The sequence below is a fragment of the Coptis chinensis genome, chromosome 3 (genome assembly GCF_015680905.1).
Source record: "Coptis chinensis isolate HL-2020 chromosome 3, ASM1568090v1, whole genome shotgun sequence".
In the NCBI taxonomy this organism is placed as follows: domain Eukaryota; kingdom Viridiplantae; phylum Streptophyta; class Magnoliopsida; order Ranunculales; family Ranunculaceae; genus Coptis; species Coptis chinensis.
In genome coordinates, this window is record NC_141458.1 from 119,604,495 (window position 1) to 119,622,572 (window position 18,078).

The window sequence follows — 18,078 nt, forward strand, 5'->3', positions numbered from 1 at the left end:
TTACCTAGCGGCAAATGGAATTTGGTAGAAAAAAGCAAAGCTACTTGAGGAAGACCTGATTGCTAAAGATTATGATCCATCTTTGGATTCATTGCCATAGCGGCTTATAAATTCATATTAAATTATGAAAAATAAGCTAGAGTTACATGTTTACACAAAAGATGACTGACCGACTTCATATATGTAGTCCGGGCAAAGGAGAGAACGGAAAGAGCAAAGATAATGTAAATCCCCTTATTAGATGCGTTTTTAGCACCTCCTGCCTTGAGATGCAAGTGTTTGTCCCTCCTTTGGAAGTCTGTCAATCCCTTTCCACTTGCCAAAGGACACCAACCTTACCCTTTGGATCATCGAGACTTAAAGATGCTCTCACGCTTTACTTACAAACACAAAAAAATAGAGTTCACACAAGTGTCCAACAAAAATAGTGGAATAGATCTTATAGCTATTATTTTATCATGCTTGTGTTCATTTTTCTTACATGGTTCATAGTAAAAGCTCACTTTCTTACAGGGGTTCAAACTAACCTTCTGCAGTAGTATATATATGGTAGCTCCAAAACATATTATTTCAAATTAAGCTTATAAAAAGCTGGTGTTTAGAATTGTTTTTTTTTATAGTTTCTTCTTTTGTATCTTGATTGTTACAACTACTCTCTTGTACGCAAAATAAATCCATGACAAACAAAATTTCCAGATTCTAGAAAAACCTTCTTAATAGTCACTTATTTGAAGATGAAGCAACTCTCTTATTTCCATGCCACCACATATTCTGACACCACTATAAACCTACTGTTTGACGTCATAAGGCATAAAAGGGTCTGAAAACATGTCAATGAATATAATATTTTGCACCCAGATAACTAATCGATTAACCCAATCTCTAATGAACAGGGGAAAGCGAATTTGCATACCAGTGGGGGATTAGGATGACTGACTGTTTTTGATCCATAGGCCCGGCTGCGAATGTTGAGATTCGCCTAAGAAAGAGTATAGCGGCGCAAACTTTGATTGATGAGAGGCGAGCCCCCTCCTAATATTGGTTCATTAAGCTATAACCAACATAACCAACTATTTAGTAGGCTTAGTAGCATTTCTCAAAAGAATTAAACAGTTGATGATACCAAATTTGAAATGGAGAGTATCTATAACTATGTATTTTTTTTACAAATGTAGGATCTTCAGAAACTTACATTGAGTATTTGATTGCTTTAACAAAGATCTTCGCCAGGAGGAAGTCATTGATTGCAACTTCTTTGTTCTCATTCTTCTTATCTTTGTTAAAGCAATGAGTTAAGGAAATAAATACTTTACTGCAATATATATTAGCAAATCAACTTACGGACCGGATACCTCGAGTTAAGAGTTACGAAATTCCCTTAATTTGAACAACCAAGAGAACTCAGAAAGAAATAAAAAGAATGAAAGTGGATACAGTCCTCAATGAAGTAGTGACGGATCTCGGCAAGGCAATGAGGAGCAAGCTCCTTGATATCCCGATAATGACCTAAACTCGGAAAAATAACAACGGTCTAGTATTTAATTTCATATCGTCAAACTCGTTATCCCGAAAAAATAACGCTTTTCGGATGGTCTTCCCAAAATTAATTTCACTTTCCTCGATACTTCCAAAAAGGGATAAAGAAGATGTTTTGGGTGTTCTATTTTTTTGGTTAATACAAAGAGTCGAAGGTTTTTGGGTTTTAGGATTCTTATAGTTTAAAAGTCGGATGGTTTTTCTTTAGAATCAAATTTTGTGTTTGTATGATTTGTAGTTCTACCACCTAATTGGTTTGGAGAGTGGCGTGTAATTGTTTTTCATAATTTTTGTATCTCAAAGCATATAACCAATCTCGAGAACATCCACCGCCTGATGTAATTTGTAATAAGGACCGACTCACAAATAATCAAAATATTGTCCCGACTTTTAATTAACTCTCAGGTACCCACTTGAAAATTGTAATGACGCGTGCGCTACCGAAAACTCTTAGTAGCATTTTCGCCCACTGTGCAATAATGGTTTTAGATATTAAAACAAAAAAAAAACACAACTCGCCTTTTTTTATGAGTTAGGGTTTTTGAGTGAAACACAACCCCATATTATATGCGCTCAACTTGCTAAAATTGAAGTCTCTCATTTAGTTTTTGTTGAATATAAGTACGTTGTTCAAGAAATGTCATCAAACTCGATCAATAGGTCATTAAACTCAAACAATTCACAACTTTTGTCTATCAATTCGAAACCTTTGTGTGGTTGTGGTGTTCTGGTCGCTATTGTCATTTTTTCCGTTGCATCAATCATCCGTCTTCAAAAAAGTTGGTTGAGTGGAACGCCCATCCAACTCGTGCAAATGGTTGAAAAACTATTAAAAACCAACGATGAGTTGAAGAAGAAGTTTAAAATAGAAGAAGATAATGTGTTAGTTATGCAGATAAAGTTAGTTGATGCGTGTCTTTTTTTGTTTTAATATTAGTTAGTATTTCATACGCTGCAATTAGTTGTAGCCAACATCGTATGTCATATCACCCTTCGCCTGAATCCGGTGAAAGATTTTGGACAGAATAGTACTCGTTGTAGTCATTATACAAACTAGCCATGGACACTTGGTTCCCACGTCCAGTGGCGGAGCCAGGAAAATGAGCGAGGGTGAGCTAGGAAATTGAGTGAGGTCAATATTCACATCAAAATATAGTGGGCGATGAAGAACAATCAACTTAAACATGTCCCACCAAGCAGGTAAGAGCATATATCTGATAACTTTAAACATAGGTTTTCCAACTAGACTTGAAAGAGAAGAAATTGTAGTCATATAAAGAGATAAGCAAGTCTACTCAGTCCCAAATAAATTGCAAATATTGAGAACTTTTGAGGAAACTATGGTAACAATGATAGCCTACGCATTAAAACTAATAACAATCAAGTCCCGCCATTTTCAAGGTTCATTAAGCAAAATCTCTAAAATGGTACATCAGAATGCTATTACTTCAAAAGAAATATAACCAATGATTCAAAATTTGGAACCATTTAAGAGCAGCACTAAACACTTTTAATCCCATCAAAACTCAGTAAACACAATCTCCCTTTTGTATGTGTTTGAACTTTGAAAACATGCTAGATGTTGGAATTATATCTAGTACGTAATTGAGCTAAAATCAATCAAAATACATACTAACATCAAGATATTGAATAACGTTTTGGTTTACATGAGAAAAACTCTTGCCAAAGACATGAATTTACTCGTGAAGCAACAAACTCTAAACCACCACTAGAATCAACACAAAGAGTACGGTCTAAATGCTGGATGTAAGAAGAAGTTACAAGACGTCTTTAGCTCTTCAAGGCAAAAAAACCTACAAATAAGGATCTAAAACTTTGGAAGAAGAAGGTACGGTCTATTTTTGTTTTTTGGAGAATGGAGAGAGATAGTACGGGTCGGGAGGGTTTTTTTTTTTTTTTTTTGCCTCGGGTTTCTTGGTTTCGAGTGGAGTATATATATATATTCCCAAAAAAAAGTGAGGGTGAGCCAGCCATATAGAAATACTTTAATAATTGTGATTCCTGTTTTAATATATTGCTAATCCGTTTTAATTTTCTAACAAATTGTTTTAATCAAGTTTTAAAAACCCGTTTTAATTTCTCAACAAATTGTTTTAATTAAGTTTTAAAAATCCGTTTATTAGAAGTGTTAGATTGTTTTTTTTTTTCAATAGGGAGTAATTTTCATTATAATAGGAGAAGGATTTCCGTTTTAATTAAAAATGCTAAAATTTCTCTTTTCAGTAGGAAAGGAATTTCAGGAGTTGGATACTAGAAAAATATTTCCGTTTTAATTTAAATAGGAATTGATTACGTGAAATTTTAAAAGAGTTAGAAAAATATCTCACACGGGAGCTTTAATATTAAATACTAAAAATAGCGCTTGATTGAATAACCTAACGATAACAGCCTATATAAAAGTATAAAACACCGGCAAATATATAAAAGGAACTAAACGCCACACCTAAGTTCCAAAGAAACAAAACAATGCGAAAGATAAACATTATAACACTAATATGTAGTATTCAAAGACCACGCAGAATAAAACCACCCTCAATGGTTGTATCGCTTGGCCGCACGTTTTGTCATCCATCTGCAGGCTGTTTTATCTGCAGGCTACTTCATGCGAAACTGTGAAGTAAACTTTCTTGGTTGAATTTCCATAGCCTTCATCTCTTCAACCAGCTTCTTGATCTGATCACGGGTTTCGGTTATCTCATTGTTTTGACTAGGTGGCCACCACATAAGCATGTCAGCAAGAATCAATTTTTGAAAAGAAAGGGGAGTACCTCTCTCGGCTTCAATCTTTGCCATGACTTGAAGAGTAGAGGTTTCCCGTTCTAGACTTCTCACGAATATCTGCATCCTCCTTTTGTCTATTCTTCTTCTTTCCAAGCCTTCCTGATCAAACAAATAACTAAAAAAGATATGGTGAATAATGAGAGATCTCCAGAGTTTTATAATAAAGTCAGAGTCGATGCTTGAGCCAAAATTTATTCCAGGGTGAGCCGATTAACACTATAAATTTTTCAGTACAAATTCAATTAAAACGTACACGCGTTTTTATTGTTTTTCTCTTAAGTTTAATATTTGTGAGTCTATCGTTTTATTTTATTTTTTTATTTGTTTTTTTAATACTGTTATGCAAACAATCAATTTTTTTGCAGCGTATGTTTTCAATTACAAAATCATATTATGGCTTAGGCAACGAAATTTTAATAGGAGAAGGATTTCCGTTTTAATTAAAAATGCTAAAATTTCTCTTTTCAGTAGGAAAGGAATTTCAGGAGTTGGATACTAGAAAAATATTTCCGTTTTAATTTAAATAGGAATTGATTACGTGAAATTTTAAAAGAGTTAGAAAAATATCTCACACGGGAGCTTTAATATTAAATACTAAAAATAGCGCTTGATTGAATAAACTAACGATAACAGCCTATATAAAAGTATAAAACACCGGCAAATATATAAAAGGAACTAAACGCCACACCTAAGTTCCAAAGAAACAAAACAATGCGAAAGATAAACATTATAACACTAATATGTAGTATTCAAAGACCACGCAGAATAAAACCACCCTCAATGGTTGTATCGCTTGGCCGCACGTTTTGTCATCCATCTGCAGTCGTTTTATCTGCGGGCTACTTCATCTTGGCTGTGAAGTAAACTTCCTTGGTTGAATTTCCATAGCCTTCATCTCTTCAACCAGCTTCTTGATCTGATCACGGGTTTCGGTTATCTCATTGTTTCGACTAGGTGGCCACCACATAAGCATGTCAACAAGAATCAATTTTTGAAAAGAAAGGGGAGTACCTCTCTCGGCTTCAATCTTTGCCATGACTTGAAGAGTAGAGGTTTCCCGTTCTAGACTTCTCACGAATATCTGCATCTTCCTTTTGTCTATTCTTCTTCTTTCCAAGCCTTCCTGATCAAACAAATAACTAAAAAAGATATGGTGAATAATGAGAGATCTCCAGAGTTTTATAATAAAGCTGTAGTCAGTAGCAGAGCCAGAAATTTATTCCAGGGTGAGCCGATTAGCACTATAAATTTTTCAGCACAAATTCAATTAAAACGTACACGCGTTTTTATTGTTTTTCTCTTAAGTTTAATATTTGTGAGTCTATCGTTTTATTTTATTTTTTTATTTGTTTTTTTAATACTATTATGCAAACAATCAATTTTTTTTGCAGCGTATGTTTTCAATTACAAAATCATATTATGGCTTAGGTAACGAAATTTTAAATCCCCCCCCCCCAAATTGACAACAAATATCTTTTATTTTATTTTATTTTTGCGTCTACAAATCTTAAAGCGTGAGCTGAACTTAGCGTACAATTCTTGGTGTGGCAATATCTCAATACAATACGTAAGCTATCAAAATATATGCTCTTCATGCTCCTCCATAGTAAAATGAGTCCACGAGATATCTTTAAGTAGAGTAATTAATAATTGTAAAGAATATCTTTTCCTTTAATTTTTTTTTTCCTTGTTGACTTTTATTGATTTTTTTAATTATTACTCTAGTAAATGGGTTGGATAGTTAGCATGCTTGAGTGTGATCGGTCAAAATGAAATAAGGCCCGAATATGATTTAATGTTATGTGGGCCGGAAGAAATTACATTCTAGTAGGGTCCATGAACTTTTAACAGTTGTATGGACTTAAGACTTGATATATATGGGGTTAGACTTATGGGCTTCCCAACTTAAGACTTGATTTAAAAGAAAGATGATGTCATCATCTTCCTCACTGAGAAAATGAGACACGATCAGGTTTAGATTTGCCAACTCAACTCTCCCTCATTCACTAGCTCTTGTCTTTTCTTGTTTTAAACATATTTTCTTACATCACTAAAAGAGATGTTGGTCTCTCATTTTTTGTCACTGACCTCAAAGGTTTGTAGCGAAGTATATATATTTTGTTAAGGAAATTTGAGGGTGCGCGAGGGTATACTCTGGGACCCCCTGGCTCCGCCACTGCCCATGTGGCCTCTCTCTCATACAAAACACAAATGCCTCTCTATATCTCCTTTTACTCTCTCTCTCTCATATTTTTATTTTCTAGTGGCCAAAAAAAATAAAAAATAAACACGTCACGAAATTATGCAAAAACAGAACCCGCATAACCGATGGACAGCTCCATGGCTCACTCATCCACGCCCCCTTTATAAAATAGTAGAGATTTAGAAAGTAAACTGCATATTATTGTCACTAAAAAAATAAACTAAAAGTTTAGATTTCAAAAATTACATTGGCATATCCCGGTAATTTGGTAAAATATAAAAAATAATCTAATCTCTTCTTTCGCCCAAACTCAATTTCTCATTTTTCAATTGAATTTTTTCTTCTGTGACAAACTCTCTCTCGCCATTATCAAAATCAATCACTGCACATATCTTAAGTTGTTGGTCTATTTTTATTAGATCGAAGGTACGTTATTTCCCATGTCTTAATTTCTTCAAATTTCTCAACAGAAAAAACACAAAGACTCGATATTTTGATTCTCCTATGTTTCTTTGTTGTCTGATGGTATTCATCAGGTATGGAGAGTTACGGCGATTTCCTGCAAATTCTCGACACTGATGTATCGTCAAATATTTTATCGTGTATGGATGACCCGTCTGATATTGTTCGTGCTAGTTCTGTGTCTCGTTCTTGGCGTCAATGTGGTCAGTATATTTAATTTTCCTTGTAAACAACATGGGTTACTGTCTGAAAACCTTTCACTGTTGTTCTTGCAGTTGTTGAAAATGGTTTCTGCAAGAGCCTGTGTCTTAAACTTTTCCCTGAAGTATTAAGTGCTGTACATGCCATTGAAGTGGAAGACAGGATAGCACCTATTATTAGATTGGGCTCTAACAATAATGTGGTATTGGAAACCTCTGAGAGGAATCATAGAGTCTATGCAATTTTAGCTCGTGGTCTGTCACCTACACTGACAACAGATTGCATAGCTAAGTCCATTAGCGCAACCAGCACTGATAATTATCCTGAAGAGAGCATTGAAAACACATTAGAACCGAGGGATAGAGTTGATGACAGAGCTTCTTACTGGTCAAGTGAAGGAGAAAGTGATGCTGGGGTGCCTGAGAGATTAACATATATATTGTCCTCAAAGTTGTGTTTTATTACAGAAATCAACATACAACCATTCCAAGGTTTTCCTCTAGATTTTTGTTCATTTGTTTTTAGCGGGTTTTAGACATTCATCCATTTCCTTACTAATACCAGTTTTACTCTTTGCCCAGCGTATTTCCAATATGGTTTTCCTATATATTCCGCAAAGGCTGTTCGATTCAGAATGGGCCATCTTAAGTCACTACTAGAAATGGAAACAGGTTTTGTGGATGCAGTTCATACTGATGACTACTTTGTGTGGACATATGTTTCACCCGAATTTCCAATGACTCAGGTGAGTTGCAGTTCAAGTAGAGCTTTTCTTTACACATCTTGAATGTTCTCTATATGGCTTTATTGTGACTTAAATAGCAAATTAAGTAGGTAAGATGATAGGCAAAAGAAGAGCTTCTTCTACTTTAGGCTATGGCCACTGCACAGACTGTAATATGTATCTTACTGGATATCAGCAAGACATGTTTTAACCTTAAGAATGTTCAGACAGAAGTATGGAATGGTTAGTAATCTTGATGTCCGGAACTTCCAAGACTTTTACCCACCGGATACATTTAAAGTTTTCCCTTTGTTCTCCGTTGAGCTTAGCATGGAATAGCTGTTTAATATCTTCTTAACACTTTTCAAGAGTAGAATTCAGAGTAAATACAGAGACACTGTTTTGAGAAGTGCTGGCTAGATTCTGGTTGAATGTCAGTATAAAATAATATTTTGATTATGCTACATAGATTTTTCTTTTCTTTTCTTTTTTTTAATCTTACATTTATTTTTTATATTGTTTTTGGCATGCATAGGAAAGTTGCTTACAGAAATTTAAGCTACCGCAGCCTGTACCATGCATAGGTGGAATTCTGCAGATTGAGTTGTTAGGTAGGGTTCAGAGACAAGAATTGGATGGCTTATTCTACATATGGTTAGTCCTTTAAATAAATTATTTTTCTTTTTCATAATCTGATTGCGAGCCCATAAAATTTTTGCGGGTCTATGAACATCGAATGATATATTTCCCTTTCTGGAATGTTGCGTTTGTGTGTGGTGTGTTTGTTTGTTTTTTTTTGAGGGGGGGTTGGTAAGGGGGATGAGGTGAGTCTTGGACTGTGGTTTTGCGAAGGTAATGCCAGAAAATGATTTCAATGAAAGTTTAGTAATAGATTAATTTTCTTCCGAGGAATTCGATCATCAACCTGCATTCCAAGTTATTCCTTTGGATTCTGGCAGGATGCTCTATGATTCACCTCGGGAGGGAGAGGGAGAGGGAGAGGGAGGGGAGAGAATTCAGGGTATTTTATCATCCTGATAGTTTCTCATTAGGTTGCTGAGGACAAGCTCTGATAAAACAAAGTAAGAGTTCAATATGTCCAAATGAGTATTGTCTATTGCCATCATATACTCCCATACGCTTGACGTATACCCTGAACTTATACAACTATTTGCTTTACAAACGCTACGGAGCCACCTTTGTAAGATATGCCAGGAGCTGCACCTCTAAAGTATTTAAAATTTCACGTTTTACCTTCCTAAGACAAAAACATTAGAGGGGTAGTTTTTCCTTTTTTGTTAATTGTATCATTTTTCTTTATAGATCTGTTTACGTTATTTTCGCCATTGGTTATGTTGCAGTGTGTCCCATGTTCAAGTTGTGGGTCGGCCACTATTACCACCGTTTGCTGCGGAGGTCATTAATCACTCAGGAAAGAGTGTGCTGAAGTACTGTTGTGAGAGTGACTGTACTGAACGAGCATGTGAAGTAGATCATGGTGAACCTTCACGGCAGAATTCACTCACAGCAAGGTTTATGAGGAGAGCTGGGGGTTGGGAGCGAGTAATAATGAATACATTGCTTGGGAATGTGGAAGATTACAGTGATAATGATTCTGATGAGGAGATGGTTGATTAATATTGACAGGGTTAATGTGTTATTTGTTTATTGTTACTAGGTGGTAATAAATTTTTAGTCAGTTTTCTTACATTGCGCACTGTAAATAATTCTGAGCTGGAAGCGAGGCTAGTTGGAATTGCTGGAGGATCTTGGTGTTCTCTTTATTTCACGTCAAGTTGGTTGTCATTCTTTCTTGAACATTCAGTGAAATCATATTTAGGTACTCCGGTCTGTGGAGGTTTCCAGTTTAGAAAGGTCCCCTAGTGAATAATAACTCTTAGATTCGAATGCCCGTTGGTTTGGACCAAGTAATGGCCAGAAGTGCCCATGTGGAGATTTTGTGTACTCTGGAATCAAAACTATTTAAAAGTATATATATGTTCCTGCTCTGCCATATAAAATTTTGTTTATATTGCCGTTGGTAGTCTTTTGACGTTGAAAATGAACTTTTGCAGCAGTCTATTCTTCTTATTAACTTGTTCGTCTTATTTAATTTTAGCACTCTTTTGCGTTACATATTCCTTAAATAAAGAAGGCTGTCACAGAATTACTTACGAGATTTGCCCCAAAGTCGCAAACTTTGTGGATACCGCGGCATATGGGTTTAACTTGTACTGAAATTCTCTTGAAGGATAGAACTAATGAACATTGCTAGATGAAACTGGAAAGGAATGCCCTCGCATAGATGGTTTTTTGAAATACTATACCGCCACCAGGACCGGCAGATATAAGAAAAGGACAAGTTCCGTTGTCACAAAACCATTCAATTCAGCGAAATACTATGGATGATCGCAAAAGTATTGGTTCCTATTCATATTTACTTGTCCAGCGAAAGACGATATTTGATATACGTCCGATGAGAATCTCTGACAATGGATATTATGAAGATTGTATGAACTTTTCTGTTTGATGATATTACCATAATTAATGCTGGTACAGACTAAGAAACTGATGGTCTGAACTGATCGGCCTAACCAGATTTCACCTGTGATTCTTGGACTGACTTCGGAGACAAATGCAATCATCTAATAACATGGCTGCAATGAAATTCCAACAGCCAGACTTTTAGTCAATTGTTTCACAAAAAATAGTAGTCAACAAATAAACGTTTTCATAACAGTAAGATCTTGGGGAAAAAAGGAAAGAGCATTTTTGAAGTGTTGCGTGAGCACCTGGACTTTTTTTAACAGCTAAACAGTTGAAACCGACAATCAGCTGAATACAGAAAACACAACTTAAAAAGTAGACAGGTTTGCAATATCATATCAAGATATTAATGGAGTCACATCAACTGTTAGATTATAGATTACACTTGATGAATTAGAAATGACAAACCTGCAAAACTGCCAAACCCCTAATTTAGAAATCCCAGATTATCCAGGTTATATAATCCCCACAATCATTTACTGATTTGCCTAATGGTCCTGTACAAACACGGTGCATCTTGCAACAAATGCAGATGCACCCACAACAACAATGACATCAGATCTGTCCTCCAGCCATAAGCCATGGCCAGGAGCCTTTATACGTCCCACTCAGGGAATTCGTTAGTTATATCCTGTTCCAATTCAGGCAAGTGAAGATTCTTCGTGTCATCTGAAGATTTCAGACTGAAACTGTCATTACCACCAAACATAGGGTTGATATTAGCCGAGGTCTTAAAGCTGTTGTTCCTATTCTGCATCTCATTGATAATACCGCCAGAAGCATTACTGCTGTTCCTATTCTGCATCCCAACCATGCCTGTAGCACCCGCCCTCATTGGCAGACCTCCATTTGTGACCCCATTTAATACATTAAAGGTTGCCTCACCTACAGGTCCATTTGCATTATGCCCACCAGGTGATTGTTGTTGCACCCTTCCTCCACTGTTATTCATCATCTCATGAAGCAAAAGCTGGATCGTGTGCTGCTGTAAATTCTGGCTGCCTTGAGAAGACTGTGAATGGTTCTGCTGTAGTGCACCGCTTATTGGGTGCTGCTGCTGCTGTTGAGGCTGGCGCGGGCTTGACAACCCATTAACAGGTATGTTTTGCATTGATCCCTGAATCGAAGATGCATGACCTTGAAATGGAGAAGTTTGTGTCTGAATTGGAGTATTGAAGGGAGAAGCCTCTTGTTGAAGCGCATTAGGATTCGAATTCATGGAGTTCTGCCTACGCAAGTTCTGATAATTGCTGAGTGCCAATGCAGTTTGTGCTGAAGTATTCAAGACTCCACTTCCAACCATGTGGTTGTTATTGTTCATATGATTACTAAGACCAGGATGAATTGACATAACATTACTCAGTGTGTTGCGATCATTTGGTAGACCATGAGCACCACCAACCTGCTGCCCAATTTCCTGCAATTTTTGCATTTGGAACTTAGCTGCAGCAGCCTTTCGAGGATAATTCTTCAAGCTCTCTGCATAATGCAAGTACAAAGTATTAATTGTACATCAAATGCCTTTCTTCTTGTTCACAAGTCACCGAAACGAGTGCAAACAGAAATTATAATTAATTAGCACGGTTGAAACATATGTTCAACATTGCAGGATTAGTAAAGAGAACCAATGGAAACAATTAGAGACATACAAGGGGGGTGACAGGTATAACTTGTCATTTACACTATTATAGTTTGGAAGCAAAATTATCCGAAACTAATGGCAGCTGATAACTTCTATAGATTCTAACATGTGTAAGAGAAGGGAGCCAACAGTATCCTGAAAGAAAACCATGAACTGCTGTAGGAAATTTCAAGAATGGATAAAATTGACTACTTTTTGCATGGCACAATCACAAGCACAAAAAAAACAGCCGCCAATTCTTTCAGAAAAGAGGAACGTAGCAAAGAAACATTTGCATATGTATAACATCATACAAACGAATCAAACAGTAAAAGCATCAGAGATTATTAGTTATTGAAACGTGCTAGGAACTTCACCTAGGCTTCGGAAGCAAAACCCTACTACATGAAAGTTTCAAGAAATCTCATTATACCTTTTATTTGCCATATTGCTAACAAATTGCTTAGATGAACAAATGCATAGTACTAAAAATGCAGCACATAAGCCAATTAAACATTCGCATGGAACGTCACAATGCACTATGTAACAAAATCAAAATGCACTATGCACTATATAATCAATCAAACATTCACATGGAACATCACAATGCACTATGTAACCACAGCCTCATAGATTTACCAATAGGTCCGAAGTTGTGTTCTCGGCTGAAATCAATCAAGTCTTTCATACTATTCACCACTTCAGATATCTGTCAGCAGGTTAAACAGATAAAAATTATTACCAAAGCCGAGATAGCAATTGCAGCTGAAAAAATAAAAAATAAAAAATTACACTCGTAGCAGGATATGAACACTACCACTGAAAATCATAGATACCTGCAAGCATCTAACATATCTTTTCGAAAACCCTAAGTCATTCAACAAAGGCAACTCCATATTTCTTGCAAGTTGACGCCCAGCAGTAAGAAACCTAGAAAACAGTAAGGGAACAGAATGCTGAATAGTTAAGATTAACAAAATTAAAAAGTGTAAACATATAAGAACGATACTGAAGCAGACATGTTGAAAGCTTTAACAATATGTAAGTATGTAACATAATCGGGTTCCTCAGCGAACCAACATGACAGAACTAGAAAGAAACCTGCAACTCTTCAAAACTCACATATTCCAATTCGTTTGTAAATCCTGAGTTGACACGCCAGCAGATCCACTTTCAGTGACGGCATTTTGATATTTCTGGGCTACCTGCAACAACTGGTTCACCTGCATATCAGAAGAAATGTTCCAGTTACAGCACTAATTGCCTCTGACAACTACTTTGAAAAAATAATGTAAGGCTTATTTAATACATTCAAGTCTCCACGACCCATCAACAAATCAAAAGAATACGAGGTCAGAGACAAAAAAGAAAAGTTTGTGTATCAGTGTTTGAATCACTTAAAAGAATGGGGGACAAAGAAAGTTTGGATTTTGAATCTTGTTCTCCTTAACTTGAAGCAAAATCTCGTTCAATAGGCTGTTCTTGAGAGGTTGAGGGAGGAGGAAAGAGGGCGAGACGGGATCTGTTTTGGCATTTCATTAACCTTCGTTCTAGCTTTCGGCACTCCTTTTTCTATTAGAGTCCCACGTATTTATGTTGTTTGTTACTGGTGTGGCCTTAAAATCATAAAGAAGCAGCTGTGTCTGACATCAAAAGTGTCACCCTGACTTTGTCACTTGCTACCCAACAAGCAGTACACCACCCTATTCCGAGGGTATTTTACGGACTAGACTGATATCAGAAAAGGGTAATTTACAGAAGAAACTAAACTGTATTTGAGCTGCTAATGAAGTCACATGGTGCAATGGGTATAAACTATAAACACAACGGAGCAACTTCTTGAAAAGAAGATTTGACCACCTCCTAGATGTATGATTTCTAGAACAACAATATACAGCAACCACAGAGACATACTTAAAAACTCCTTATTTCACTGCCATCGGTGATCAATTGAATAGGTGTTACCTCAGTTGGAATTTTGTTAGAAAAAACACCAAATATTTCATTTTGAGGGATAAAACATAGGTTCATCCATGGGAAAAGCAGGTACATTACACAAGCAAGAGAAAATTAAAATGAAAATGAAGTAAAATGTGAGAAACAGAAGGCATATACCTGTGGTGCTACCATTCTACGAGGCAAAAGTTCTTCATGACGCCGAGCACAAAATTCCCATGACAGTATCTAAAAATGATTATGCAAGACACAACTTAATATATATATGAGAAAGTGAATGTCCACACTACTTAAAGTGGTTTACATATTAACAGTAAAGCATGGAAATCACCCAGCCACATCTAGCACCTCAACTACTGTATTTACCTTTAGCTCAGGAGAGAATACAATACGAAGTTGACCCTCACGGACAACACGAAGTTGCTCAAAAACACTCTCCTGGACTGCCTTTCCATACTCCAACATCATTACTCCAGTAGGGAACCGACACTCACGTGGCATGTCAAGATACAAAAGCTCGTCAATAACCCCGCTATCAAATTTGACTTTATTAAGCCTGGGAAGTACTTCAAAAGTTGCCTCTGTCCCCATGAAAGAAATAAGAGAAAACAGTAAGAGAACATTTTTTACACAACTACTAGACTACAGACCAGTAGAAGCTCAGTACAAGTATTCCTTTTTTTTTCTTTCGAGGCAAGTACAATCCTACTAAAAATGGCGATAGAACCTAAAAGCTATCATCACTATGCAACAGTTTTGAAATTCTGATATAAATATGCAATCATATGTTGATACCCCACAGGAAGAGGAACATCTGGAAGGTACCAATTCAAACTATTAAAACAAAACGTCTGAAAAATGTACAATAAACATATCATCCAGAAGGTATCATACACTGTGTAGGCAAACATTAGGCACAATTGCCCTTGTCCCATAAATTTCAAGGCAAGCCATATGTACGAGTAAGGGATATGAATATTACAGTTAACCCTTCACGATATGTACTCAAATCATATTAAACAGTCAAAAGTGATGCTTCTAGCATATGCTGCATGGGTACTGCCTTAACGTTACATGTTTTGAAGCCTAGCGTACGAGGTAGCGAAAAATGTGGGAATAATAATTTAAGTAATCGGTTGTGTTTAGAAAGTTTCATATTTGACTAACCTAGGGACTAATCAGCATAATTCCTCAAGTGAAAAAAGACCTATGCATGAATGTCTATAACAGCAGCAATGGACACTCTAGCATGATACGGAAATGATCAAACTCTGCAATTTAATTTAAAAAAAAAATAAACAATAATAATAATAATATTAATAGTCTTACCGAACCCCATTCCTGATTTAGAACCACAGATGTCGCAATGCCATGCATCCTGAAACAAACATGATATAGTTCATGAGGTAACATGAAATAGAATGATTAAGATAGGATACCAAAGAGAAAAAAAAATGATCGGTATTGTGATGATCTATACAGTGAAGATATCCGCATGAAAATTTACACATTCAAATGATTTTTACTGAACAAATGACCAGAGGTGCTGATGTCATTAACTTCAACGATAAGACACTGGCCAATAAAACTAACCTTCGTTGCCTGAGGGAATACCCCTAGCGCATGCTGTCCAACATTATCGTATAAAGATAGACACCACCTTTTCTTGGCACGAGGGGAGAAATATTCTGCTACAAATTTCCTCCAATAAACAATTGTATTCTCCTAAAAAAGGAAAGAGCACACAATTAGAGATTACTTGTGTAACTGAATGAAGAATTTTTTACGTGAATTCACCAAGCAACATATATAAAAAAACACCATATAAAAAGTTTTGACTTGGCAAAGATTGAAAAGTTGGTAAAGGAGCAGAGAAACGGTATGCTTAAGATCAATGTACAGGTAACTTACAGGAGGGCGATGGCGTTGATGATAAATGTACTGCATTAATCGGCGAGCACATACACCTCTCATAGGCGCGCTTAACTCCAGATACAGATTGCAGACCTTGTTGTTGCATTTGCTGCCTCAGTTGTTGCTGCTGCTGTTGCAATTGCACTCGCTGCATCTATAGATTGCAAAATCTGCTGCGGCTGCTGTTGATGCCGCTGTAAAAGTCTCTGCTGCTGAATTAAGGCTTGAATTTGGGGATTGTGTCCTTGTAATTGGATGGGGTCCTGTCTCTGAAGCAGCTGCTGCATGACCTGCTGCTGGAAAATATCTTCCTGCTTGATGTCTAATCTAGGCTTTTTCTGTATCTGAGTCAAATAGTTCGCCTCTAGATTTGAGGAGCTGGGGACCTGGCCATTTGGAAATGAAACTTGGCCTGTTCGTGATGCCGGCTGAGACGAAGCAGTAGATGCCCCATGTTGCCTCTTCTGACCTTGCTGAGGACTCTGATCCTGATGAGAGCCTTGTTGCACTATAGACGATCCATCCATCACTGAAGAACCTGAAATGCTGATGTTATTGGACGAGAATGACATAGGTGAAGCAGGTAATCGCATGTAAGATTCAGTGTTGATGCTGGCACTTCTCTGCAGATGAGGTCCACCTGATAGTGCTGAGTTTGCGTCTGTAACCAAAGAACTTGCACAAACACTTGGTCCAGAGTTGGCTGCACGGTTCATGTCGCCAGAAGTCGGGACCAAATTTGAAACCCCCGTTCCAGATATAGAATTAGATGAGTTTCCAAAAGATGAAGTCAAGTGAGAGTTCAACTGTGTTTGCGGTTGCCCATCTCCTTGGAAAAATATACCAGAGCTTGAAGATGACTGAGTTGGCCCGCCAGCCACCCGAGACGGTACCGCAAGGGGCACCGTCGACTGGTGGCTGGAATCCAAGTAGCTATCCAGTGCCAGCCTTAAAACTCCTTATCAAAATTAAAACTCAATATAACAGCCCACAAAACAAACTCACAACCCAAAGATCCATATACCTAATAAATCACTGTCGGCAACAACCGGGAAAGTTCAAAATCCCTTGTTATCTCCAATACAACAAAATCTGCCAAGCTCAAAAATATTCTTCATAAGCAAATAAAGTATGACCCAAGGAAGAACAATTTCAACCTAAATTTCCCGAAAATGACCTTCACTGAACAAACAAACAAACAAACCCTAATTTTTCTACTCAATCACTTATAAAATGATACTAAGAGTTAATTCAAGTGAGAGAGAAACTTACAAGGCTGAAATCAAGCTCCAAAAAACAGCACCTGAAACATTTACCAGTTCAACAACAACAACAACAACCTGCCTACTCAAAAACCCTAAATAGATCACAGCTATTTATTTCTTTATATAAAAATACTTCAATTAAATTTTAAAAAACTAAGATGCCTCACCGAGTGGAGAAGGAAAAAGACTTTTTATTTCAACTCGGTTTCTTCGGAACCGGGATCGCCGCGTATTTATTATTGACGAGTGTGATAACAAAAGTTTAACCGGCTATACCGGTTAACAAATGTATGCCTTTTTCCAGTCGGTATCAAGTGTGGGTGAAACGTGGGGAATGGGTATTGGTTGGACACTGACATAACAAGTTAGGGGTGGGATTAGTGTATTGAGGAAAGGTGTAATCACTTGCTCCAGTTTGCATAATAACAACTTGTTTTCGTCTGTTGTAATACTAGGACACGTATCTGTTATATGTCGGAAGTTGATATTAAATACGACGTGTCGTTTATTTAGTGGAGGGTGTAGAGTGATCTACCCTGCTGCATAGTTGAGGCGATCTTAGAATGTATTAAGAAATGATGAGAAAGTGACCATTGGTTTTTCACGTGTGAGAGTCCCACGTGTGAACTTTGCCTACCAAACTTTTAATATCTCTTGTCCTCATTGAGTTCTTCTTCTACGTAAGAAATGATAAAATATCTTTTAATGAATATATTTCAATTCTTTTATATTTCTTCAGTTCCTACTTCCTACTTCCTGGAAATGAGATTAATGAGATGGAGTACGGGTTGCTTGTATTTGTTAGTGTCCTCTCTATTATGTTTAGCAAGCTGGACTTGGTTCTTCA

The 18,078-nt window shown here is 36.8% G+C and overlaps 2 protein-coding genes across 2 annotated transcripts; one reads left to right on the forward strand and one right to left on the reverse strand.

Annotated features, from left to right (window-relative positions):
* The first annotated feature begins 6,590 nt into the window (after positions 1-6,590).
* On the forward strand, positions 6,591-11,804 carry LOC147513710 (F-box protein At4g00755-like). The gene is made up of 6 exons (XM_086596916.1): positions 6,591-6,967; positions 7,078-7,206; positions 7,279-7,695; positions 7,786-7,949; positions 8,464-8,582; positions 9,290-11,804. Exons 2-6 carry the CDS (start codon positions 7,080-7,082, stop codon positions 9,564-9,566), a joined length of 1,104 nt encoding a protein of 367 aa, XP_086453042.1. The 5' UTR covers positions 6,591-6,967; positions 7,078-7,079; the 3' UTR covers positions 9,567-11,804.
* On the reverse strand, positions 10,784-17,392 carry LOC147513711 (putative transcriptional regulator SLK2). Its single transcript, XM_086596915.1, is given in 12 exon segments — positions 10,784-11,954; positions 12,736-12,805; positions 12,933-13,026; positions 13,219-13,319; positions 14,212-14,280; positions 14,419-14,633; positions 15,382-15,430; positions 15,646-15,777; positions 15,964-16,021; positions 16,023-16,118; positions 16,120-17,058; positions 17,239-17,392. Coding segments are annotated over 11 exon segments (2,331 nt in total). The 5' UTR covers positions 16,683-17,058; positions 17,239-17,392; the 3' UTR covers positions 10,784-11,070.
* Positions 17,393-18,078: the final 686 nt, after the last annotated feature.

Coding starts and splice junctions, on each gene's coding strand:
- LOC147513710 (XM_086596916.1), top strand. CDS start 7,080: ATGGAGAGTTACGGCGATTTCCTGCAAATTCTCGACACTGATGTATCG. Junction 7,950..8,463: donor CCGAATTTCCAATGACTCAG/GTGAGTTGCAGT, acceptor TGGCATGCATAG/GAAAGTTGCTTACAGAAATT. Junction 8,583..9,289: donor GATGGCTTATTCTACATATG/GTTAGTCCTTTA, acceptor GTTATGTTGCAG/TGTGTCCCATGTTCAAGTTG.